Source organism: Vigna umbellata, chromosome 7 (assembly GCF_029865625.1).
Source record: "Vigna umbellata cultivar VRB3 chromosome 7, Vumbellata_1.0, whole genome shotgun sequence".
NCBI lineage: Eukaryota > Viridiplantae > Streptophyta > Magnoliopsida > Fabales > Fabaceae > Vigna > Vigna umbellata.
The window spans coordinates 18852974-18879264 of NC_142171.1; the positions used below are offsets into that span (position 1 = coordinate 18852974).

The 26291-nt window shown below is 34.7% G+C and overlaps 1 protein-coding gene across 1 annotated transcript; it reads left to right on the forward strand.

The window, feature by feature from the left end:
* The first annotated feature begins 3026 nt into the window (after positions 1-3026).
* On the forward strand, positions 3027-26165 carry LOC148195307 (uncharacterized). Its single transcript, XM_088093870.1, is given in 21 exon segments — positions 3027-3327; positions 3415-3457; positions 3460-3532; positions 4658-4707; positions 4792-4801; positions 4853-4911; positions 4991-5048; positions 8020-8115; positions 8955-9072; positions 9149-9415; positions 9502-9603; positions 13240-13255; positions 13258-13596; positions 13704-13754; positions 13757-13816; positions 15441-16069; positions 16232-16428; positions 20160-20367; positions 21441-21560; positions 21839-22609; positions 22934-26165. Coding segments are annotated over 21 exon segments (6414 nt in total). The 5' UTR covers positions 3027-3231; the 3' UTR covers positions 25985-26165.
* The last annotated feature ends 126 nt before the right edge of the window (positions 26166-26291 follow it).

The window sequence follows — 26291 nt, forward strand, 5'->3', positions numbered from 1 at the left end:
GGTGTTTTTCATGATCCTTTCAATGTCGTTGTTCCTCAAAATCAGTACTCTATGGATGATTATTTAAGTAAAATTTATTCTTTTTTTCATGAATTTAATGAGTTATTACTTCTTGTCCCTACTGTTGTCCAAGAAAAAGAGCAATTGTCAAAGTTCTTCATGGTATTGGCATTACACGAAGTTCTTGATAAATATTCTCATGTCTATAATCAAATTTTGGGTTTACCCATTATCCTCAATTTGACTTCTACTTGTTTCACTTTTTTGCATGTATCAAGTGCACCCATCAATGGTACATCTACTTCTATTGATGATTTCTCTATATTGACATCTCAACGTGATGATTGTAATCACTTTCTCAAGCCTAGAAAATAACGTTGCAAGTGTGATCACTATGGCAAGTTAGGCCACAAGATTGACAAGTTTTATGCGTTACATGAACATCCTCTTCGATCTGCTGTTGTTGTTCAGACTGATCCTCCCTCACAATCACCTACTATGAATCCTCCTTCATTTGATACCACAAATAAACAAACTATTATCAGTAACTTTCTCACATGGTATAAGGATAAACAACCTTCTGGTTCCATTGCCTTTGTAGCACACAGGTACATCTTTTGTTCGTTTGACTCAATCTTCTTCTATTGGTCCTTGGGTTCTCGACTCAAGAGCCACATATCACATTACTGGTTTCTTTACCATTGCAGATAATTTACCTTCTGATGGATCTAGGGTTTTAGCTCATGGTATTGAGACTGTTACCTTTTTTATCCATTTATAATGTGTTTTATGTCCCTAGGTTTCTTTTAACTTATTCTCCATTAGTTGTTGAATTCATTCTCTTGATTGTGTTAATTTTGTTACCAAATGTTATGTTTCTTTAGAAGATCAAAGTTCAAGATAGGTGATTGGCACGAATATGAGTCTTATGGTTTTTATCATTTCCGTCCTTTTGCACATATTGACATTGTTATTGAATCTCCATCTCTTCTTCATGCTCAGTTAGGTAATCTAGTCTTGCCAAATTGCAGCAACTAATTCCTAACTTATCCAAGTTATCTAGTTTCATGGGTGAGTTGTGTTAATTAGGAAAACATAATTGTATTTCCTTTCCTCGTAACATCCTTCCTTATTTGGCTTAAGCAATTACTTAAAGAGTTATAATTTAGATATGTCACTCAAATGACACTTATATGTGACAATCAGTCTGTTCTTCATATTAGTTCTAATTTTGTATTTCATGATAAAATCAAACACATTGAAATTGATTGTCATTTCATTTGAGAAAATATTATATCTGGAGATATCAAGACTGAGTTCATTAACTCTAGTGATTAGTTAATAAATATTTTTACTAAATCTTTACGGAAGCTGATAATTAAGTATATTTATAACAAGTTTGATACATATAATTTATATGCACCAGTTTGGGATGATGACTAGATATATTAGATTATTAAATATTTTAGAAATTTTATATTTATCTTTTAATTTTTGTTACTTTATTATTCGTTTTTATTTATATTTTGAGCTTAATTTATATTTCTTTTATTATGAATAAAATATCTTCTATTTCTTATAAAATAATTAATCCTAAACCAAATTTTCACTCGATTCAATATGCTACATTAATTAAAAGGTTTAAAGACTTGAAAAATTCAACTAAAAAAGATAATACTATATATCCCAAAGAACAACATTTGAAATTGTTTCGGACTTGGGGTTAAGGATCTCCACAAAAATACTCCTTCAAGCTTTCCTCCAAATTTGCTTAGGTATTTCTGAATCTTCTTAGTCAAAGTACTTCCTTGCTCGTTTTCCAAACCGCTCAGGTGTACTTGTCAAAAACACCCTGATGTTCAAGTTAGTGTTTAATCTTATTGGGCTCACAGTAAAATCTTAAATTTGTTATAAATGCAATCATCTACCTTCTTAACTCCTCTATTTATAGGTTTTAAGATGAACATGATATTAGTGAAACTCTAATTATGACCCAATCATGAACCTAAATGTAATGCTTACCAGTAATCTTGGTTAGTTGGTTAAAAGTGATGTTTGAGAATGATTATTGTTGGAGGTCGTCCTTTCGGTCTCCCATATTTCATGACCATGCAATTAGTGCACTACTTATCTAAATTGCATGGCGTATGTGATAGAAATCAACCTATTTACCTAGTCGTCCTTTCTTAATGGTCTCATTTGATCGAACCCATTGTACGACGTCATACAGTACACAATTCTAATTGATAAACGTGAGAATGTGGATTATATATATATATATGTATATATATATATGTAAAATATAATATAATAATAATATAATAATGTTATAATAATATCTGTTTGGTTTATATTTAGGTTGATTTTAACCTAAAAGAAACTGAATGACATCGTTTGATTGAGAAAGAAAAAACACAATTTAACGACCTTTAATTTGTTTTACAGGATATGATTTTCGATTCAATTTTCAAATTGCGTTGATTCTGTTTTGAGCACTGAATTAATCACTAGTTTTGATTGAAAGGAAAAATCTCCAATAAGTTATGACATTTCACATAAAAAAACTCTTTTTAAAGTATCCAATAATTTGAAAAATTTAAGGAACTAAATTAAACTTTTAAAATTTTGAAAACCAAAATTAATATAAATAAATTAAAAGGCTAAAACTATAATTAAACCTTTTGATAAGGTTATAATAAAGAATCATATTACTAATGTATAAACTACTCTTATAATTTTTAGTGATATAAATGTTTTTATTTATTTTAAAATGAACGAGAGAGAACACGGATGCGGTTGAAATTAAAATTGTTTGAATGAAGACATATTAGAGTAAAAAGTTATATTACGAAAACTTTTAATTATTACTATTTATTGATATTAATAATAAGACTGAATAGTTATTTTTGTTAAATGATTTTTCCAATTTTATTTTACTATTTATTTTTAAAAACAGACAATACCATCTCTTCATCAAATCTTCCGATAACAATTATAATAATTTGGTTTTGGCGTAGGCTCACAGCGATGGTCACGTCACAGAAGCCATTACCTTCTCTTCTCACAATTCAGATCCTTATTTTTGAACCCTCAAACCCTTCCCTCAAATTCACCCTTTCGTTTCCCTCTTTCTTCAATAGCCCTTCTTTGTTTCTGGTCGCAATCTCAATTGGTATGTGATTCAGAATCAGAAGAAAATCGAATGGTCCTTTTCTTCCTCTAATCGTTAAAATGAAGGCAGGGAGTGCTGCCAAGTTGATCGTCGACGCTCTGCTTCAGCGCTTCCTCCCCCTCGCACGGCGTCGTATCGAAACCGCTCAAGCACAGGTATTTGCGTCAACACCTCTTTTCGCTCTGAAACCAACTTTCCAATTTCGTGGTTTGAATTAACGGCTGTGATGGGATTCACCGTAGGATGGGCAATACCTGCGACCATCTGATCCGGCCTACGAGCAGGTCCTGATTCCCTCGCAATGGTCGCGCGCCACACTCCTGTTCCTCTGTTGGAAGCTTTGTTGAAGTGGAGGGAGAGGTTAGGATAATTAACTCTTCCTCTTTTTTTTTTTGTTTTTCACTTCATCTTAATTAATTAGCCCTTTTTTATTTTTGTTTTCAGTATGTTTTTTAACATAGCTGGTATAGTTTAGTTTAGGCTGAACTGCATTGTTGCTCACCCTTTGATAACTTAAGTTTAGAAAGTTTCTTTTGGTTCTAAGGTGTCTGTGACCAATGGGTTTTACACCGACGTTCCTAGACTATGTTTGGATAAAAGTTAGGTTCGTCTTAAACTACATTCATGTTAATAGACAAAGAGTATGCTTGAATGATTTCTGAAGTCCTTGCAGGAGAATAAAATAAGAAAAGAAATTAACTCATGTGTCATTTGTAAACTAATTTCTGGAAGCTCAAGTTTTAACTCATGCTTAGACTAATTTTATGGAGAAACTTGTTTCGCCTTTTCTTTTCTTTCCTAGAAGTGTTTACGGAAAAAATTGCCGAAAATATTTATGGAGAAACTTTTTCTCTTAGTTTGTGCATTGGAGTGTGTGTGTGTCTCCATTTGATAAGCTTCAGACTGCAATGCAAGAACTTTCAGACTTTACCATATGTCACCAAGTTAGGGTGTGTCATGAAACTCATTTGATTGATATCAATTTTTACACTTTCAAGGCATAAACGGATAAACAATGTATAGTTTAGTTTAAAATAAAGTTTTGGTTCTTCATCTTAAGTTTTTGGTTTCATTTTGATTTCAATTGGTTTAAAAAGTGTTTTTTGGTCTTTTGAAGTTTCTAGCTGAGACTGTACAGGTCATTCTGACAGTCTATTTTACACTGATGCTATCAATTTTACTTGACATGGCAAACGTGCCTGTGATGTAACATCTATCACATTCACTTTGGCAAGTGTCACCAAGTAAGTGTTTGTGTGGACTGGTGGAGCGGATCTTGGTCTGACCTAGGCGCTTTAAAAGACCAAATTGATAATCTTTAAACTTAAGGGACCAGACTAAAACAAAAAAAAATGTACAAGTGACCAAAAGTGTATTCTAGTCTTTGGTCTATGATGTGAAACTTTGCTTATACTTGTACGTTTTCAACCCTGTTGTAGTTAAATACTCACTGAAATAATTAGTTTTTTTTTTAACTTGTTGTAGTGAATCTCCCAAGGGTGCCAATGATGCATCGACATTCCAAAGAAAGGTTTGTGTGCAAGAATTTTGATAGGCTAATTAATGCTTGTATAATTTAGAGTTTTGGCATATTTGCTTTGGTTTTGTTTTCAGAACAGTGGTCAGTTGGTTTGGAGGTTTATGTAGCATATTTTTTGTTGATTTCAGCTTGCAGTGGAGTGCATTTTGCTCAGCATGCATACGCTTTGTGGAGTGTTGTCCACAGGAAGGACTTACTGGTTTGTATTATGTATATGTGATTGTGTTTCTTTTGTTTTGAACATATGATGGACATTAATTATTCGTTTGTTGTTACAGAGAAACTGTGGTCTGGGCTCGAAAATTTTGTTTTTGACTGGTTAATTAATGCTGACAGGTATTTCTGTTGTCGATGATTATAGGAACACTGTAGTATGTTCATAGTTGGTGAAAATATTTTTTTAATAAAGCAAATGATTGATGTCTGAATTATAAGATATAGGGTTCTCCTAAGAATTACTTTTCCACTTTTTTCAGTTCATAATGTGGATGTCAATTTTAGGTTCTTAATTGCTTAAGACTTTCAGTATTCAAGATTATTTCAATCTAAATCCTCAAAGGTTTAAACTTTTGCTGCATTGAGGCTCACATTTATGTAGAATGCTTCAGTAGTGTGAAAAGAAAGAAAAGTCAGATACATAAGCTTTTGTTTCTCTCCAATGATTGTTAACCATTGATTCTGGGAAGTTATCTGAGCATTTAGATGGCTGGAGTCATTCTAAAACTTTGTAGCCTAAGATAAATGGCACATTCACTCAAGGATCAATCAAACTTATGTAAAAATGCATTTTTGATGTCAAGCTGAAACAAAGTTCAGTGGTGAATAGTTGCAATGGAAAAGAGAAGTTGCATAGATGTTAGTTTGACAACAAGAGAGAGAGAGAGTCAATATAAGGTCACAGATTTGTGTGTTACCATTAGGTCCTCTTTTAAGAGTATACAACTATCAACACCCAACAATTGATTTGACAATTAGGAGAGGAACCAGCTCCCAAGTACCACTACTTTGAAGGACATACATCTCATCTCTAGGTGAGATAAAGCTTCACATGGAGACTTAGGAATAGGAATAGAAGATAACGAGGACAAACAAGTATATTATATGGGGGAAAGTCTATGATAACTAAAGTTTGATGAAAGATCCATTGGATTGCAGGAATAGCTGAGACAAATATTCACAAGCATTGTCACTACATAAAGCATGTATGGAACTAAATTGTGTTTTGATTTCATTTAAAAATGTCTGAAATACAGAAAACACTCCTGATTGATTCTTTATTAACCAAATCCAAGTATATCTAAAAAAATCATTAATAATGGTAACAAAATATTTAAAACCAATGGTAGTGCTACTCTTGCAAGCTTGTGTTTGTGAACCATTGACAACAATTATAAAAGACAAATTAGCTACTATTACTAGATATTTTGTCAATTGCACCCTAGTCAATAACCTAGGGATCAAGAGATGGAGATTGATACAGACAAGCAGATGAATTACGGCGTGTTACTGAAATTGTGTTACTAGAGGATTGACATGTCAGACACCATTGGATGAATTCTTCAAATGTTGCTAGATCAGCCGATCATGTAGGAGCAACAAGTGACTCAATAGCAAGAATATAACTAGAAAAGATGGGACAATATATTTTGGAGGTTGATGTAGTGTTGGAAGACATTTCTTTAATAATACAACAGAAATATTTATAATGATATCATTGATCCGCTATTCCTATACTTGTTTATCCATTCATGTAGGTGGAGGATCAATGTGCAAGTCCCATGTCTTGCATTGCAACCTTACATCCAATTACAACCCTTAGCCGAGCACCCATGCGAACTCGCATGTAAAGGAAACTGGAAGCTAGAGTTGAAAGGGCTTCATCTCCCCAAAGTTCTAGGTAAAACGATGGATACACTTTTCAAAGTTGTACCTTGACAAGTTGCACAATGCTTTTGGTAGTCATTATTGCAAGAACAAAAGGAGATTCTCTAAAACAACTTTGCACCAACCCACTATCAGAGGACAAGGGGTTTTGCTTGTTGGCCTGTCAAGTTCATTAGACCTCTGTTGATGAATGATAGGATTGATTCAAAGCAAAGGAAATGGTCGCTCTGGAATAGGCGATGCTATAAGAAGATAAGCCCCTTGGACTAGTACTTATTATCTCACAAGCAAGTAGGTGACGACCCTAAATCACATTGATCCTTGTATCAGCCAAAAACCAATAGGTCTTCTTTCCTACAAGGGCAAGGTTTGGAATGCTTACAAAATGGAAAACTGTTCTGGTAGGGCATTGAACATTGCAATGTTGGTATCACCATGTGTTTGCAGATGGTAAACATGGTGGAAGTCCATGATATCAATCAATAAAATCTTGAGAGAAGCACACCACAAAAGCTAGCTATTGTAGTTGGAGAGCCAAAGACCTTATAAACCCTGGACTATAATCCTATACTTCCTATGTGGGACTCAAGTTCCATCCCTTGCAACTGAATCCTAACATAAAGCAAACATAGCTGAAATGTCCATGTGGTGTCTTATGTCTAATAATTTTAAAATCTCAGGAAACTCTTCTTTTTTATTTGATTTTTGGAATGCTTAACATTGGATGTGTTTTAATATAGTTAAGCTGAACTATAGATAGAAGTGTATATGAATTGACCGAGTTGAGCATTTGAAGCTTGAGTTTGGCTTGTGAAAAGAATTGGATATTCAAGCTTAGGTCATCTATTTAAATGAGCTTAATTGAAAGCTTGAGTTGGACTAGCATAAAATGTGAGCTGTCCGTTTCAACTCATTTATAACTTAATTATTTTTTACTATTTTCTTTAACATTAAGCGATAAATAATAAATGAAAGGTAGTTTTATAAAAATTATTAGTAGAATAATATATGTAAAACTGTTTTCATAAAAATTATATTTGTTATATATTGTGTATATGCATATAATATATATATATATATATATATATATATGTATGTATGTATGTATATATGTATGTATGTATGTATGTTTGTATGGACTCTTCAACTTGAGCTTTTAAAGCTTGAACTCCACTCATTTAAATATTCAATCCAATTATCAAGTTTGGGTTTGTTTATAAACATAACTTGAATGAGTAATTGATGAGTTGAGTCCAAATATTTCATGAATATTTTAAAGTGTTGTTAAATCAATTATTATTCAGACTAGAATGTGGTTTCTTAGTAGCAAAACATAAAGATTAATTATTAGGTTTCCATAAACTTTTTAATTCTCTTATTCTTCTGTTAACTTTGGTGTGAACTTAGTGAACTCTTGTTGCAGGGTTGTTAGCCAGGTTGAATATCCCTCACTGGTTGATCTGAGGGGGCTTCTTCTGGACTTAGTTGCTCAACTCTTAGGTGCTCTGTCCCGTATCAGGTATATCTGATTTATCAGGGTTGTGTATAAATTATCCAGTATGATTGAAAATTATTTGACAATTATATTGTTGACACATTTAGTAAATACTTCTTCATATCAGTCACATGTATTATTCTTTCTTTAGGAATTTAGGTATCGTCCTGTCTTGTGCCTTTTAAGGGTATGTATTGTTCTCAGTCCTGAAAAATGTAGACTGACGGGGCTATAGGAGAAATTCAATTGTTTTATTATCTAATTCTTGGTTGGTGCCTTATACCTTTATCGTTTTTCTCTGATTTCTTAGTTGGCGCCTTTAGTACTAGTTTTGAATAAAACAAGGCAATGTATAGATTCTATACAAAAAGCAAATCACTAGCACTTAAATTTTCTAGAGATGTGTATCTGCTTCTAGTGTGCTTGGTGCTGGCTTTCCTCGTTCAAATATATTTTCCTTGTGACTTTGTATTGACATAACTAATGTTCTATCTGTTCCTGCTTTCATTTGTTGAGTTAGTTGCAGTACCACAACAAAAAGTGTATGGAGATACTTTTAGAATCTATTTACCAATTTAGAAAAATGAATTTTACACTTCAGTTCTCCATTTCAGGTGGAATTCTGTCTCCCTAACTATTAAAGTTTTGTTAGTTTGAGATGATTAACTTTGGTAGTGTTTGTGTGTTAAGTTTTAAAATTTGATGGGTGATTCTGGTTCAGTCAAGTGGGATAGGGATGATGTTGTTGGGTGATTCTGCCTCATCCCTTTACACTATTGTTCAGTTAGCCATAATTGTGTTGCCTTTGTATCTCAACTTTTTTTTATTATTATTTCACGGTATTGCTTTTCTTGTTTTTATAGGTTTAGTTCTGTTACTGAGCGTTTTTTCATGGAACTCAACACCCGTCGAATTGATACAAGTGCTGCTAGAAGTGAGACACTTAGTATCATTAATGGGATGCGCTACCTGAAGCTTGGGGTATGTGTAAAACTTAAATATTTCATGTAAGGTATTATATGGTACTAGTATTATTTAAATATAAGCTTCATCTCAGGTTAAAACAGAAGGTGGATTAAATGCCTCGGCATCCTTTGTTGCAAAAGCAAATCCTTTAAACCGTGCTCCTCATAAACGGAAAAGTGAGCTTCATCATGCTCTATGCAATATGCTCTCAAACATCCTAGCACCTCTTGCAGATGGTGGGAAAAGTCAATGGCCACCTTCTGGTGTAGAGCCCGCACTTACATTATGGTATGAAGCTGTTGGACGTATAAGAGTTCAGCTAATGCATTGGATGGATAAACAAAGCAAACACATTGCGGTAAGCTGTTCTCTTACCAATTTCAGTATTTTTCCTTGTTTATTAATGTTAATTTTGCTAAGTTTTTATTTTGTGTTATCATCTAGGTTGGGTATCCATTGGTAACTCTTCTTTTATGCCTTGGTGATCCTCAAATATTTCACAACAACTTAAGTCCTCACATGGATCAACTCTACAAACTTCTTAAGGTATGTTTAAATTCAATTGGCTCATTCTTGGATTCCATTGGAATTGTGGGTAGGCAAACAATATACTATACATGGTAAAATGCTCATGTTTCAGCTAAGTATTACTCATGATTGCTAAACTTTTTGCGGTAGAATCTTTTTCTTTTTTAAATTGTTTTGTTTATGTTCTTTTGTGGTGGAGACCCCACACTTACTAGAGATATGACCAAAGTATAGTATATAAGTAGGTACAACCCACACTATATAGACCAATTTTGTAAGGTTTAGTTAAATTTAAAGTCCACTTTCTAAGATGGTATTAAAGTCTATGCTAACAAGTTTTATTAGACCTATTATATCACCGACTATCTTATCACTATTGAACTACCCACAAATATCTTGTTCCATGTTTGATATATCTAGTTCTCAACGTGAGGGGTGTGTTGGATAATTCACATCGATTAGGGATATGACTAAATTATAATATATAGTTGAATGTAAAACTTACTTTACAAGCTAGTTTTGTGAAAGCTAGTTTTGTGAAAGGTTGGGTTATGTTTAATTTTCACTTTCCAAGACTTTGCTTAGTGTGTGTGTTTGTGGCACTTTTCTATTTAGATATTTATAATCTAAATAGAAAAGTTTTTGTGAACCTTTTGTATATTATTTAACAGACAACTAGACCAATTTATAAGTTACAAGAATACCTAACTAATGGGTAGCTGACTAATTAACACTGAGTTGACTGGTAGGACTTGAGCATTATTGGGAAGCAAGTTTAAATCTAACTTGTCCTCACATAATCGGCTTGAAATGTTAGGTTTGTCCGCATTTATACATTATAAATTGGTCTTATCTCTGGTCGACGTGATATTTCCAACTCATATGTCATATGAAGGAATTGATATCTTGTGTGTAGGATTAGATATTTGTGGGTGGTTCGATAAAGGGGATATGATAGACTCACAAAATCTTACTAGGATAAGTTTTGATACCAACTTGAGATGAATTCAAAAGAATAGAAAATGAATTAGAGAGGTTGATTCCCCTCTCTTAGGTCCTCATATTTATAATGACATTGGTAATTTAGATTCAATGGATGAGAGGAAAGAGAAAAGAATAAGAAATGTAATATTTAGAGACTAGGTACAATACAAAGCACATAATAGCTTTTCAATAAAGTCTAGTTAAGATGACCTATTCTAACAAGCACCAACTTCTAGTCCAACCTAGAAGACTAGTCCACCATGTGGGAGAACGACAAGTCTTAAGTACTACACCAAATTCCTCATCTTACTCCATTTGAGACACCTTCATTGCCACTCCTTTTAAGGATTGGTGTCCACAACAACTTCATTCTATGGACAAAGACCTGGTGGTAGCCCTTTTCACTTTGATAACTATCAGTATTCAGTTTACACCTAAATTCAGCCTATATGTAGCCTTTTATGTGGCTCAATTCTCAATGAAAGTATCAATTGTTAGGACTTATGAACATGATACAAAGACTTGTCCATTTGGTAGGAGAGCCTCAAGGCTTAAGTGCCACATCAAGTAGCTCATCCTACCGGTTAAGAAGTGGACTTTAAGCCTAACTCAACCCCACAAAACCGGCTTGTAAGGTGAGGTTTGCACCCATTTATATATTATAAATTGGTCTTATCTCTAGTTGATGTGGGACTTTCAACACCCCCGTCATGTTGAGGTATAGACATCATCTCGAGCGTGAGACTAGACATTAATGGGTGGTCCGATAATGGCCCGATAGTGGGTGAAATAACATGTCCAACAAAAAACAAATATCGCTAGGATATGCTATAACCATAACTTTGACCATATTTGAAAGTGTGCATTTCCCTCTCTTAGGATTTCATATTTATAATAACTTTGGATACATAAGATTCAATGTATGAAAGGGAAAGAAGAGAATTCGAAAAGATACATCTAGGAACTAGGTCCAGCAAAAAACACAACACCTTACAATAAATCCTATTAAGACTATTTATTCTAACAAAGATAACTAACTATGCTGATGTGGCAGAGAGCCAATCAACTTACATAGCAAAGGAGAACTCTAATACCCTAGTACTTCCCTAGAAACTAAGGATTGTGAAGAACTCAAAACCTTGAGTTTGACTTTGAGATGAGTGAACTGAGTTATGGCGAGGAGCTTGGCTAGAATATTAGCAACCTGAGCTTGAGCAAGCACATAAGAGACAACTAGAGACTTGTCGAGAATTTTTTTCATCTTGTAAGAAAATGTCCAGCAGCTCCATATTTTGTTATGTAGTGCAAAACTGGACTGTGACTTAAAGTAATGGTGCTTTGGTTGTTACAGTAGATGACTGGTGTTGGAATGCTAATTTGAAGCTCATGAAAAAAGAGTCTCTACCGTTAGAACATCAGAAGCAGTCATAGCTAAGCTCCTCTACTCAGTTTCAGCAGTTGGTGTTGCAACTAAGTTTGCTTTTTCTTTGACTATCAAGAAATCAAGTTAGGGCAGAAAAATTAGATATGCCCCTGAAGTGCTCTTTTGTCATCTACATCATATGCCCAATCAACAATTGTAAACACTTGTCAGCTTATTGTGCCACCAATTATAAGCACAAATATCTAGTCTCACATTTGAGATATTCATTGTCCAGCTTGACGAGAAGTATTGGAGATTCCACATCAACTAGAGATGAAAAAAAATGGCACAAATCTCACCATATGAGCAGGTTCTTGTGAGGTTGAGATAAATTTAAAATCCATTTTCTATGAATAAATAATATATATATATATATAATATTGTATTTAGACTTCACAACAGGGGTCATCTTGCTATAGTGTTTTTGGGGTTGCCAGCTCCGTGCTGCTATATGTGATTGACTACTTAGCTGCCTGAATCTTGAAATCCTGAGTATAATGTTTGCTTGTATTGAGATAATTAAGTACGATAATTAGGTGACCATATTAATGGTACATGTTTGTATTTATCATATGCCAATAGTTGGTCCTTCTTTATAGGAATTAGCTCGAGTTATGAGAAGATATTATTAGATGCCATGTTTATCATACCTAAATAATTGATCCTTATTTATTATAAGAATCAGCTCTTTTGAGTTACAGGAAGATTTTTTTAGACAGTGTAGTAATTGGTATTAGGATATTGTAGGGATACGAAGAGTTGTTATTTTATTGCTGTGAGTATTATTTCTAGGATGATGGAGTTCTATATAAAGTAAGCTCTTGTACTCTCTTTTTTTTTTTTATCAGCGTAAGCTCTTCTACTTGTTTAAAAACTAAGAAATAATAAATATTAAAATAGACAAGCCATGTGAGATCACAATGGATAACCTCTAAAATCAAGGCTTTTATAACAAAATGATATGATCCATATTAATACTTTTATTACATGTATGTAAATATTCCTAATCTGTCTGACATATCCTCATTTAGCGATGCATTTAGTCCAAGGAATAGGCAAGTCAGAGAAGGGTGGGTAAAATGTCCTTTTTTTCCCTAGTGAAACACAGATAGTTTTTTGCTACTCTTTAACTCCTAATATCTATAAATGGCGAACAAGAGCTCGTAGTTACTTCATTATTTATGCGGTTTAGGTTTTTTCAATTATTTTAACTATACAAAGAATCCATTCTATTGCTGGTCATGCAGGATAAGAATCATCGGTTCTGGCTTTAGATTGTCTTCATCGTGTTTTAAGATTTTACTTGAGTGTCCATGCGGCGAACCAGGCCCCAAATCGGATATGGGACAACTTAGACAGTGTAACTTCACAACTTTTAGCAGTTCTAAGAAAAGGATTGCTTACTCAGGATGTTCAACATGATAAACTGGTTGAATTCTGTGTAACTATAGCTGAACATAACCTTGATTTTACCATGAACCATATGATACTAGAATTACTCAAGCAAGACAGTCCCAGTGAAGCAAAGGTTATTGGTCTTCGTGCATTGCTTGCCATTGTCATGTCACCTTCAAGTAAGCATTTTGGTTTGGATATATTTAAAGGTATAATTAATTACATGCCTAGAATAATTGTACATTGTTATGTTTAATTGAAGTACATTTTCAGAGCTTTATTTTCTTCAGTAATGACAATTTTGTTGAATGAGCAGGTCCTGATATTAACCACTATATTCCAAAAGTGAAAGCTGCAATTGAGTCTATATAAGGTCATGCCATAAAACTTATAGTCAAGCACTTTTGACATCATCACGTACCACAATAGGTAATTACTTCTATTATATGCTAGCTGGATTGAAGGTGTTTAAGTATAAGAATTACAGTTTAAAAGCTGAATCAAACCTCTATATTTTGCGGAAAACATATTTGTCTATTATGCACTGATATTTCAATTTGTGTCACGTATATATATGCAACAAGTATGCATATCTGATATGGTAGGAGACTTTACCGATACTTATTAATGAAGTGTCTAATTTATAAAATACTAACACTTTTATGATGATAATAATTTATAGTTTTGTTTTGATAATATTTAATACATGTTATTATTAGTTTGGATTCACACTAACAATCACATATTTATCATTTTTAAGAATTTTGTACATTTTTTCAATATGCAAATAATATGTATCATATCCTATTATTTTCAAATTAAACATATTGTCATATAAAATGGGTGTCACATCTGATACACTTATTTTATCCGTGCATCATAGATATTTGTTTTGATTGTTTCCTAAATCTTTTAAAGTGAAATGAAAGTTGTAACTTAATTCTCCCCTTGGTCTTATGTTTTAAGAATATTTTTTGATACTTTTTTTAATGTTGTAAAACCTTTTCAAAATGATGTGTACTTTTCTATTCTGAAAGCACACTTCTTTACAGATGTGTATATTTGAAGGGTTTCCTTGGCTATTTTACCATTCACGACTAATGTGTTTAGTTACTCAAATAGATTTACTGAGGTTGGGGAAAATAAGTGTCTATTTCTTCCACTTTTTATTTTATTTTATTTATTTATTTTTTATTTTTATTTATTTCATGTGCTACATTTTATTATCTGCTTCTCCAACTTTCTTCTGTCTCCAAACTACTTTTATGGCAGTTAGTGGAGTCTGTTAGAAAAATTTAGAGTCTGTAGGCTTTTACAGCTGATGAGTAGCTAAGAAGTTAAACGGTTAACATTTCCTAATTATAAATATATTTCTGATCTTCCCTTCGAAATTAGCCATTTAATTTACTTACCACCTTAGTTATAGAACACACAAATTCTTTTAATTCTTGCACAATATTTTTCTCGCACTTTTCTTCTTTTTCTTGCAAGTACTTTGGAACACTGCTGGACTTGATAAAGTACAAACAAAATTTGAATAATAAATATTTAGATTTGACGACTTGAAGTCATTTAGTCTTTTCACAAAGTCTGAGTAAATTGTATGTGAAATAAAGATATTTTCAGACTGGTCTGCCTTTCAGTACGTTCATGCCTATAGGTATTACAAAATATAATAGGATTGAAATGATGCAAACTGGAAAGTACTACTCATTTCCTTAGGATGGGTGTTCCTTTTGTAATTAATTTACTTTTTTCAAATTTAGATTTTGTATTTTGTTAACTTTTGAAATTCTGCTTGCCATCATGACACCGTGATGTGTGAAGAGAAAGTATTTTCAGATTGGTCTGTCTTTCAGTATATTTCTATGCTCACTGGTATTCCAAAATATGATAGGATTGAAACTATAAAAACTATTTATTTGTATAGGATGGGAATTTCTTTGTATTTGTAGTTTTTAATTTTTTGAAGTTGAAATGTGCATTTTGTTAATTAGTTTAGTATTGAATTTCTGCTTGCCATCATGATGACACCATAAGAATTCTTTTGTAGATGCTGTAACCAAGGAAAAGTCTCAAGGGTATCTATTCCGGTCTGTGCTGAAGTGCATCCCAGATCTAATAGAAGAAGTTGGGCGAACTGATAAAATTACTGAAATAATACCACAACATGGCATAAGTATTGACCCTGGTGTTCGAGAAGAAGCAGTGCAAGTGCTAAACCGAATTGTGAAGTACCTACCCCATCGTCGTTTTGCTGTAATGAAGGGAATGGCCAATTTCATATTAAAACTTCCTGATGAATTTCCTCTTCTCATTCAAACATCGTTAGGACGCCTATTGGAACTCATGCGCTTTTGGAGATCTTGTCTAATAGATGATAGGATACTACTTGATGCCGATTCAACATCTTTAGGGCATGAAACTGAGAGATTGAGAAAGTCTTCCATTCAACAATCAGGCGAAGCAATTGAGTTTCGTGCATCCGAAATTGATGCAGTTGGCCTCATATTCCTTAGTTCTGTTGATAGTCAAATTAGGCATACAGCATTAGAGTTATTGCGTTGTGTTCGTGCATTGAGGAATGATATTCGGGACCTGAGGATACACGAGCAATCAAATCTCATGTTAAAATATGAAGCTGAACCAATATTTATTATTGATGTTCTGGAAGAACATGGGGTACACTTTTGCCTATATTATTCAATTTTGTTTGAATGATATTTTTTCCTGTTATCTGCTACACTAATATTTTATGCATTTTTCATTTGTGTATTTTTTGAATTTTATCTTGTCATAATAAGCCTTGGTCCCCTTAAAGATGTAAATACCTTGGCATTGCAGGATGAGATTGTTCAGAACTGCTATTGGGACTCCGGGAGACCATTCGATTTAAAACGAGAACCTGATGCCATTCCTTCGGAAGTGACACTTCAATCTATAATATTTGAGAGCCCTGACAAGAACAGATGGGCTCGGTGTCTTAGTGAGCTAGTGAAATATGCTGCTGAACTTTGTCCAAGTTCTGTTCAGGAAGCAAGGTAAGTTTCTATATCTTTTACCTTTTTCTGTATTCACTGAAGTCCAAACATTGTGGAGCTAAATATATTTAGTAGAAAGATACAGAAATGATTGATTGTAAACCAATGGATTGTCTTATGAATCCAAATTAGAAATTAATGCCAGAACAGTGAGAAGTTTCCTCTGACAGAAATATATGGAAGACTGATTAGAAAACTTATTTATCTCGCTATTACTAGGCCATATTTGTCTTTTGCAATTGGCATTGAGTCAATTCGTGCAAAATCCTTGTATTGATCATTGGAATGCTATCATTCCTACTGAGATACCTTAAAAAGGCTCCAAGACTAGAACTACTTAATGAAGGGAATGCCCAAATCTTTGGATATTGCGACACTGATTGTGTTAGTTTTCTTATGGATAGACGCTCTAGCATAGGATGTTGTATTTTTCTAGGAGGAAATATTATCTCTTAGAAAAGTAAGAAATACAATATTGTTTGTTAGCCATCTGCTGAAGTTGAGTATGGAGCAACGACATCCCTCACCTCTGAGCTTATATGGGTAAAATAAGTCTTCCAAGAATATAAATTTTTGTGATAACCAAGTTGTTCTCCACATTATTTCCAGTCTAGTGTTCATCAGAGGAATAAATATATTGAAATTGATAGTCATTTAATTCTAAAGAAGTTGTTGTCCAAGGAAATTTGCATCTAGTTTGTCAGATCAAGTGATTAAGTTCTAGATGTACTAATAAAAATCCATGAGAGAATCTCAAATTGAATATATTTGTTCCAAGTTTGACACATACAATTTGTATGCTTCATCTTGAGGGGAAGTGTTAGAATAAATAGTCTTAAATACAATTTATCTATGTCCATTGTGTTGCACCTAGTTCTTAGATATATCGTTTCAAATTCTCTTCTCTTCTGCCTCATATATTGTATCTGATGTATCTAAAGTTGTTATAAACATGAGATCCTAACAGAGAGAAATTCACACTCTAAGATTCGTTGTAAATCCTTTGTATTATTCTCAGGTATGAGCATTATGTCCCAACTAAATGCCCATATAGTAGCATAGATGTACATTGCCATGAAAGTTTAGCCTCTCCCCTGTAACAAAACTACTGCCCTATTATGTATGTAGGCAGTAGACAAACATTGTAGGAAGGCACGAGGAACCAATTCTGAACCAGGACCACAAACCACACATCTGGATGTGGATTGTGAAGAGGCAAGATATTAAAGAAAGTTTTTTGAAAAGTTAATTTTGTTAATTTTTCTACTCTTTTTGCTTGAAATTCCAACTTTAAATAAATTTTAACCAAAGAAAAAAAAACTAAATTACCAAATCGACTTAACTTTAATTTTGAAGTTCTTATTTCTGTAAAGAAAAAAAGTTGGGCAAAACACAGGAAGATAATAAAGTCTTAGATAAATCATAACTGTAATTAAATATTACATAGTAGATAAATTGTAATTAAGTATTGTTACATTGTAGATTAACTGTAATTAAATTTACTAGCCTTCAAAGTAATGATGTTAAGTAATAGGGAATTCTAAAATTGCATTTGTAAACTATTATAATCATAGAAATAAGGAGCTGTTCCTATATAATTCGGAGAATATTGAAATAGGGAGTTGATCCTATATAATTAGGAATATCTAGATTATATATGTATTATTAGGATTCTTTTTTTTGTTTATTCATGTATCATATATTTGCTGTTAGAGGATATCAAATCTCCTCCACTTATTGTATTGATTTTTTTTTCTCAATATAAATAAAAACACCCATCCTGTCTTAGAAAAACACGGTTCCATCTTAGTGCTTTTCTCTTCCCTAGAGTTTCACTTGGTATCAAAGACATTCAAAGCCTATCCTAGTCAAGCTTGAGATGTCGAGTCCTCAATGCAAAGTGGTTGTGTTTGGGATCTTACACCAACTACAAGTATGATCAAATTATAATATATGATTGTAAATCTTATCTTATCCGGTTTTGTAGAGCTGGGTTATGATTAAATTTTACTTTCTTAATATGGTACAAGAGCATCTTCATCCCCTTGTTCAAGAACTTGCATTTAAACGGTTAGTACTAGATTTATTGGAAAGGGTCACCCACCATGTTATCCACGTAGTTGACCTAATAGTGTTGGGTATGCAGAGGTGTATATGAAAAGCTCCAAATTCCATCTTGGTTAGAGAAAGAGCCTGAATAGAATATTGAACTGGAGACAATCTCACTTTATGAACCAGTTCTTTGGAATTGAATGCATAAACTCACATTTTAAGAAGTAAACATATTTTCCAAAGAGGTCCAGCAAGAAAAAAAATCTATACCCCCATTGCTAATTGATGGAAAGGGATAAGAAATCTTAAATTTTATGACATACATAGAAATTTAGACAGTGAATGAAGCGTGACAGTGGGCTAAAAAAAAGACAGTAGAGAATGAAGCATGGTAGCAAGAGTACAATTAATACCTTAAGTTGATGTTGAATGAAAACACCATAAAAGGACCAAGAGTGTATATCCTTTTATGCTGTTGCAGGGCAAATGAAGGGAGTTGATGAAATCCAATAATGCTCCAATTCAAATAATTCCCTGTCATTTAAATATTAAGTATGAGAAAAGTGACTTTTAGGAAAATGGAACATTGAAGGTTATAAAAATTATGGCAAGAGACCCATGTACAAAACTGGAAGATAGAGGCTTGGGAAAACTTCCCTCAAAAGGCATTCTTCTACAATCTTAGTCCTATCCAGTTTTCTTCACAAAAGTTAATACGAGAAACATTACTGCCTCAAAGGGAAGCAAAGATGTAAAGGACATATTTAGAAGAAGGTTAGACAAGGCATGGACACTAACATAATTTTTGCATTTTCATGGAACAAGATGGTGTCACTTGATATATGTAGCCTACAACCTCTAATTGGAAAAGGCATTGCTTTATATAATCTTAAAATATTCATAATATTTATTTTGGAACTTTTAGTACTTGACTTGCCAGGCTAACAGTGCAAGGTCATATTAATCTCATCAGTAACAATTTTGCATGGGATCAACGGTATGTTGGTGAAGTCATGAGAGATTGCACGCGAGCCAAATCAGAAGAGGCCATCAAGTTATACAGTGTCAAATAGTGCCAAAAGATGCCTAATAGTGGTTTGCCAGAGAAGTAGAAGCATGGTGGGGAGGTCACTGGGGCTGGATTGCCAAAAAACAGTGTGTCCAGTGGTGATCTGAGATGGGCACACCAAAGAGAGGCAGTGCATGTGGTGGAGTTAGGCATAGATTTGTGCATGGTTGGTGGTTGCAGGGAGACTGTGACTCTGGTGGTGTCTGCTCTTCCAAGAAAGGAGGGCTCAATGGTGGTAAATGGAGGATTACAGTGGTTTGCCTGAACAGGCTGCATGTACATTACACTGCGGATATAAAAAAGACAAGAAAAGGAAAAGGAAACTTTAGCTCTAATACCATTAAGAGTTTTTCTATTGTTTTGAATTGTGTAGTAAACATGTAAATCCCTTATAGTCATTATAATTAAGGAAACTAGTAATGGAGAATATCCTAATTACTAAAGATCAAATCATATCTTTCACAGAAAGTTTCATGGAGTGATTTATCATTATCATTTTGAAGAAGAGGAAAAAATATTTTTACCCACGTGCTTTGCCCCCTACCCCTCTTCATTCAGTCTGTTTTAAATTTCTATCTAAAACTTGGTAATATCACTCAAATTTGGGCAGGAAAGAGGTCATGCAACGTCTTACTCATATCACACCTGCTGAATTGGGTGGAAAAGCTCATCAGTCGCAGGATATTGATAATAAACTGGACCAGTGGCTTATGTATGCCATGTTTGTCTGTTCATGTCCGCCAGTTGCTCGAGAGTCTACCAAAGATCTTTACTCTCTAATTTTCCCTTCACTAAAATCTGGATCTGATGCTCATGTTGTAAGAGCGCCTCTCTTAACTTGTCAATTAGTCTATCTTCAAGCAGTCTATGTCAAAGGATGAAGAGTTGCATGCGTGCTTGATGTATTGTTTGTATGTTTCCATGTTTTCTAAACCAAAATCATTAAAAAAGAATCTGAGAATAGTTTTGTTCTTTGTCGTTTTTACAATATTCTAATATTTTTCGTATGAAAAACTATTTTTAGTTCCTCAAGTGACTGAATGGTAAGAAAAACCAATGAAGTCTGTAATTTGAATGAAGAAATTCAAGATAAAGTCGGATGCAAGATATGCAGGCTAAAGGCTACTCTGTCATAATGTTTGTTTGTTTAACTTATATATATGATTTCTTGGTTACAGGTTTAAAAACATTTTACTTTTAAATATTAATTACCAATTCTTCATTTAACCTATGTTGAGATCTCACTGTTTTCTTTTGTATTTCTTATTGATGTAGGAGGTTAAGAGATGTATTTAGAATGGTAACTGTCTATAGTTTGACCTAATTTACCGGGTCCACATCATGATTAAACACTTATAAACTATTCTCTATCTTTGTAAAGGAAGTTTATGCTTTAGTTTTGTTCTTTCTCCTAAGAAATTATGTGTTATGAACCAACGATCTCAAAAGCTTAATCTGTTAAGGGATAAATGAAGGATTTTACATTATGTCTGGTTGATTATTATGTTGACCTTTGTGCATTTCCAACAAAAACTGTTTTTATTTATTCCCATTATATGCTAAATGGAAATAGAAATAGGATTCGTGTTCTCATTTGATTTTTGGTTGGTGCATAATGTTTTGTATATTTTGTGGATAATATTAAAGTCAGAATTTTGATTTCATTTCTTTTATTGGTTCCTGTTGAAAAGCAATTTTTGTGAGGTTTGACAAAAGGTCTCTTTACATTTGCGAGTTTCGAGTCCATTGTTATGTGGAAGAGGTATAAGGAAGATTATTGACTGTTAATAACAACAATTTCATTTATAAAGACATTTAAATTTCTGCTGCAAAACATTTTGGTCATCACTTTTGGTGTCTTTGTTTATTGCTGACAAGGTTTCTGATATAGCATGCAGCGACCATGGCTCTTGGCCGCTCACACTTGGAAGCATGTGAAATCATGTTCAGCGAACTTTCATCTTTTATTGATGAAGTTTCTTCTGAGACAGAAGGAAAACCAAAGTGGAAGGTATAGTTTTGAATCGGTGAAATTTTATCAGCCATTGAGGACTTGAAGTGGGTAGTTATCATAAATTATGAGTGATAAGGACAATATGATAGTGACAGAAATTAGATAATGAATTCTTAAAACCTTTCCAGCACATTTGAACAATATTATAGATAATAATTCATATTTACGTTGTGAAATTATCAAAGCTTTTGTTACACTATTGTTTTAGTTGTTTTTTCTCCTGGATGGTTGAATTATAGTTTGGCATTTACAATATATATGTATATTTTATTCAGAGTCAAAAGGCTCGTCGGGAAGAGCTTCGTGTCCACATTGCAAATATTTATCGTACTGTTGCAGAAAATATATGGCCTGGCATGCTAGCACGGAAGCCAGTGTTCCGTCTGCATTATCTTAAATTCATTGATGAGACAACTAGACTAATCTCAACAACTCCTGAAAGTTTTCAAGACATGCAACCATTCCGCTATGCACTTGCTTGTGTTCTAAGATCATTAGCCCCAGAATTTGTTGATTCGAAATCTGAGAAATTTGATGTTAGAACTAGAAAGCGACTCTTTGATCTTCTTCTCTCCTGGTCTGATGATACATGCAGTACATGGAGTGTAGATGGTGTGAGTGATTATAGACGTGAAGTTGATCGTTACAAGTCTTCTCAACATGCAAGATCAAAAGATTCGGTGGATAAAATATCATTTGACAAAGAACTGAATGAACAGGTTGAGGCAATCCAGTGGGCATCCATGAATGCAATAGCATCACTTTTATACGGACCGTGTTTTGATGACAATGCAAGGAAAATGAGTGGCCGTGTGATATCTTGGATTAATGGTTTGTTTCTGGAGCCTACACCAAGGGCTCCATTTGGTTTCTCACCAGCTGATCCTAGAACTCCATCATATACCAAGTACCAGGGGGAGGGTGGTCGAGGAGCTGCTGGTCGTGACAGGATCAAGGGTGGCCATCACCGTGTTTCTTTAGCAAAATTGGCTTTGAAGAATCTTTTGCTTACAAATTTGGACTTGTTTCCTTCCTGTATTGATCAGGTAATATTTCAATGCTATATTGTGCGTTGCATCCTAGGAAATATTGTTCTCCAACTAAAGAATTAGCAATGAAGTCTATTCATATACAAATCGTGATAGGGTGAAGAATAGTAATATTGACTATCTAATAATCATATATATACACACAGAGAGGACGCTGTTTACAGAACAATAATATATTGATACTTGCACTGCAAGCTATTTACACTTTTAGATAATTTTCTTTTTATATAAATTAGTATTTATTACATAATCTTTTGGATCATGCTTGTTTGTTTTGTCACACTGGTATTATAGCTTATTCAACTGAATTGATCTGTGCAGTGCTACTACTCTAATTCTTCTGTAGCTGATGGATACTTCAGTGTACTGGCTGAGGTCTACATGCGTCAGGAGATACCAAACTGTGAAATACAAAGATTATTGAGTCTGATCCTTTACAAGGTGGTAGACCCATCAAGACAAATTCGTGACGATGCACTTCAGATGCTGGAGACACTTTCTGTTCGTGAATGGGCTGAGGATGGCATTGAGGGTTCAGGAAGTTATCGAGCTGCCGTTGTTGGTAATCTTCCTGATTCCTATCAACAATTCCAATACAAGCTTTCCTGTAAGCTTGCCAAAGATCATCCTGAATTAAGCCAACTTCTTTGTGAGGAGATTATGCAGAGGCAGTTAGATGCTGTTGATATAATTGCACAACATCAGGTCTTAACATGCATGGCTCCTTGGATTGAGAACCTTAATTTCTGGAAACTCAAGGAAGGCTGGAGTGAAAGGTTACTAAAAAGTCTCTACTATGTAACATGGCGGCATGGAGACCAATTTCCTGATGAAATTGAGAAGCTTTGGAGCACAATTGCTAGCAAAAATAGGAATATCAGCCCTGTTTTAGATTTCTTGATAACAAAAGGCATTGAAGATTGTGATTCAAATGCATCAACTGAAATAAGTGGTGCATTTGCTACATACTTCAGTGTTGCAAAACGGGTAAGTCTATATTTAGCACGAATATGCCCTCAGCGGACTATAGATCACCTAGTTTTCCAATTGTCTCAACGACTACTAGAGGATAGCATGGAGCCAGTTGCAAGTAAGGGTGATACTAGTGCAAATTTTGTGCTAGAATTCTCACAAGGTCCTGCTGTGGCCCAAATGACGTCAGTTTTGGATAACCAACCACACATGTCCCCATTGCTTGTAAGAGGTTCCCTTGATGGTCCACTAAGAAATGTTAGTGGGAGCTTGAGCTGGAGAACAGCAGGTATGACAGGCCGGAGTGTATCAGGTCCATTAAGTCCAATGCCTCCAGAGTTGAATGTGGTCCCAGTAACTGCTGGGCGATCTGGACAGCTTCTTCCAGCCTTGGTTAATATGTCAGGACCCTTGATGGGTGTTAGAAGCTCAACAGGGAGTTTACGGAGCCGCCATGTTTCACGAGACAGTGGGGATTATCTTGTTGACACTCCAAACTCAGGTGAAGATGGACTGCATGGTGGGAGTGCTATGCATGCTGTGAATGCAAAAGAACTTCAATCAGCCTTACAGGGTCATCAGCAGCACTCACTTACGCATGCAGATATAGCTCTGATTCTTCTTGCTGAAATTGCATATGAAAATGATGAAGATTTCCGCCAATACTTGCCTCTACTCTTTCACGTTATCTTTGTTTCAATGGATAGCTCAGAAGACATTGTACTAGAGCATTGTCAGCATTTACTCGTTAATCTATTATATTCCCTAGCAGGACGCCACTTAGAGCAATATGAGGTGGAAAATAATGATAGGGAGAACAAACAGCAAGTTGTGAGCTTAATTAAATATGTACAATCTAAGCGAGGAAGCATGATGTGGGAGAATGAAGATCCAACAGTTGTCAGAACTGAGCTTCCAAGTGCAGCACTTCTTTCTGCCCTGGTTCAGAGCATGGTGGATGCTATCTTCTTCCAAGGAGATCTTCGGGAAACTTGGGGAGAAGAAGCTCTTAGATGGGCTATGGAGTGTACATCAAGACACCTTGCCTGTCGGTCACATCAGATCTACCGTGCACTTCGGCCAAGTGTAACAAGTGATGCTTGTGTGTCCCTTCTTCGCTGCCTCCATAGATGTCTGGGAAATCCAGTACCTCAAGTTTTGGGATTTGTTATGGAAATTTTGATGACATTGCAAGTTATGGTGGAGAATATGGAGCCAGAGAAGGTGATACTCTACCCACAGCTGTTTTGGGGTTGTGTTGCTATGATGCACACAGATTTTGTCCATGTCTACCGCCAGGTTCTAGAACTGTTCTCTCATGTGATTGACCGTTTATCTTTCCGTGATCGGACAACAGAAAATGTACTCCTTTCAAGTATGCCCAGAGATGAACTTGATAGTAGTGTTTTAGGAGAATTTCAGCGCACAGAATCTAAAAGTGGCTACGAACCTCTACAAGAGGGGAGTTTACCTGCTTTTGAAGGGGTTCAGCCCCTTGTTCTTAAAGGACTTATGTCGAGTGTCAGCCACAGTGTTGCTATTGATGTTCTCTCTCGTACAACAGTTCATTCATGCGATTCTATATTTGGTGATGCCGAGACAAGACTCCTGATGCACATCATAGGATTACTCCCTTGGCTCTGTCTTCAACTTAGTAAAGACATAGTGATAGGTCCAGTTTCACCACTCCAACATCAATATCAAAAGGCATGCTCTGTTGCTGTCAATATAGCAATTTGGTGTCGAGCAAAATCTTTGGATGAATTAGCTACTGTATTTATGATTTACTCTCGAGGAGAGATTAAGAGTATTGATAATTTTCTGGCTTGTGTTTCACCACTTCTATGTAATGAATGGTTTCCAAAACATTCAACTTTGGCCTTTGGACACTTGCTAAGGCTACTGGAAAAAGGACCAGTTGAGTATCAACGTGTCATTCTACTCATGCTCAAAGCTCTCCTCCAGCACACACCAATGGACGCTACCCAGAGTCCTCATATCTATGCAATTGTGTCCCAATTGGTGGAAAGCACTTTGTGTTGGGAGGCACTAAGTGTGTTAGAAGCCCTTCTACAAAGTTGCAGCTCATTGACTAGTACTCATGCATATGAACAAGGTTCATTTGAGAACGGAATTGGCGGACCTGAAGAAAAGTTGCTTGCTCCACAAACCTCATTCAAGGCCCGAAGTGGCCCTCTACAGTATGGCTTGGGATCAGGACTAAGCTCGGCTTTTACACATGGACAATTTGGTTCAACTGAGTCTGGGATGACACCAAGAGAGGTAGCTCTGCAGAATACTCGTCTGATTCTTGGTCGAGTATTAGACAGAAGTGCGTTAGGAAAGAGAAAGGACCAGAAAAAGCTAGTCCCTTTTGTGCCCAATGTTGGTAACCCGTGATTGTATAATTCATTTTCTGTATATATTCTGTCCAAAGTTGAAAGTAGGGATTGCTACAGGATAGACGTTGTACATACTACATAGGCTGGGATGAGAGTTTTGTAACATTCTGTGTAGTTGTAGACAGATCATTTTCTTGTCAAATAGCATGCATAATTTAACTTCGATTGTAACACTGCAATGTAGTTTTCAGCTGTTCCTTCCTGCCCTATACCATTTTTCTTCATTTATATTTATTCCTTTCTTATCTTTATAGTTATGAGGCTCATAAATTCAGAGAAGTGCGCATAATTGGGAAAGGAAAGTA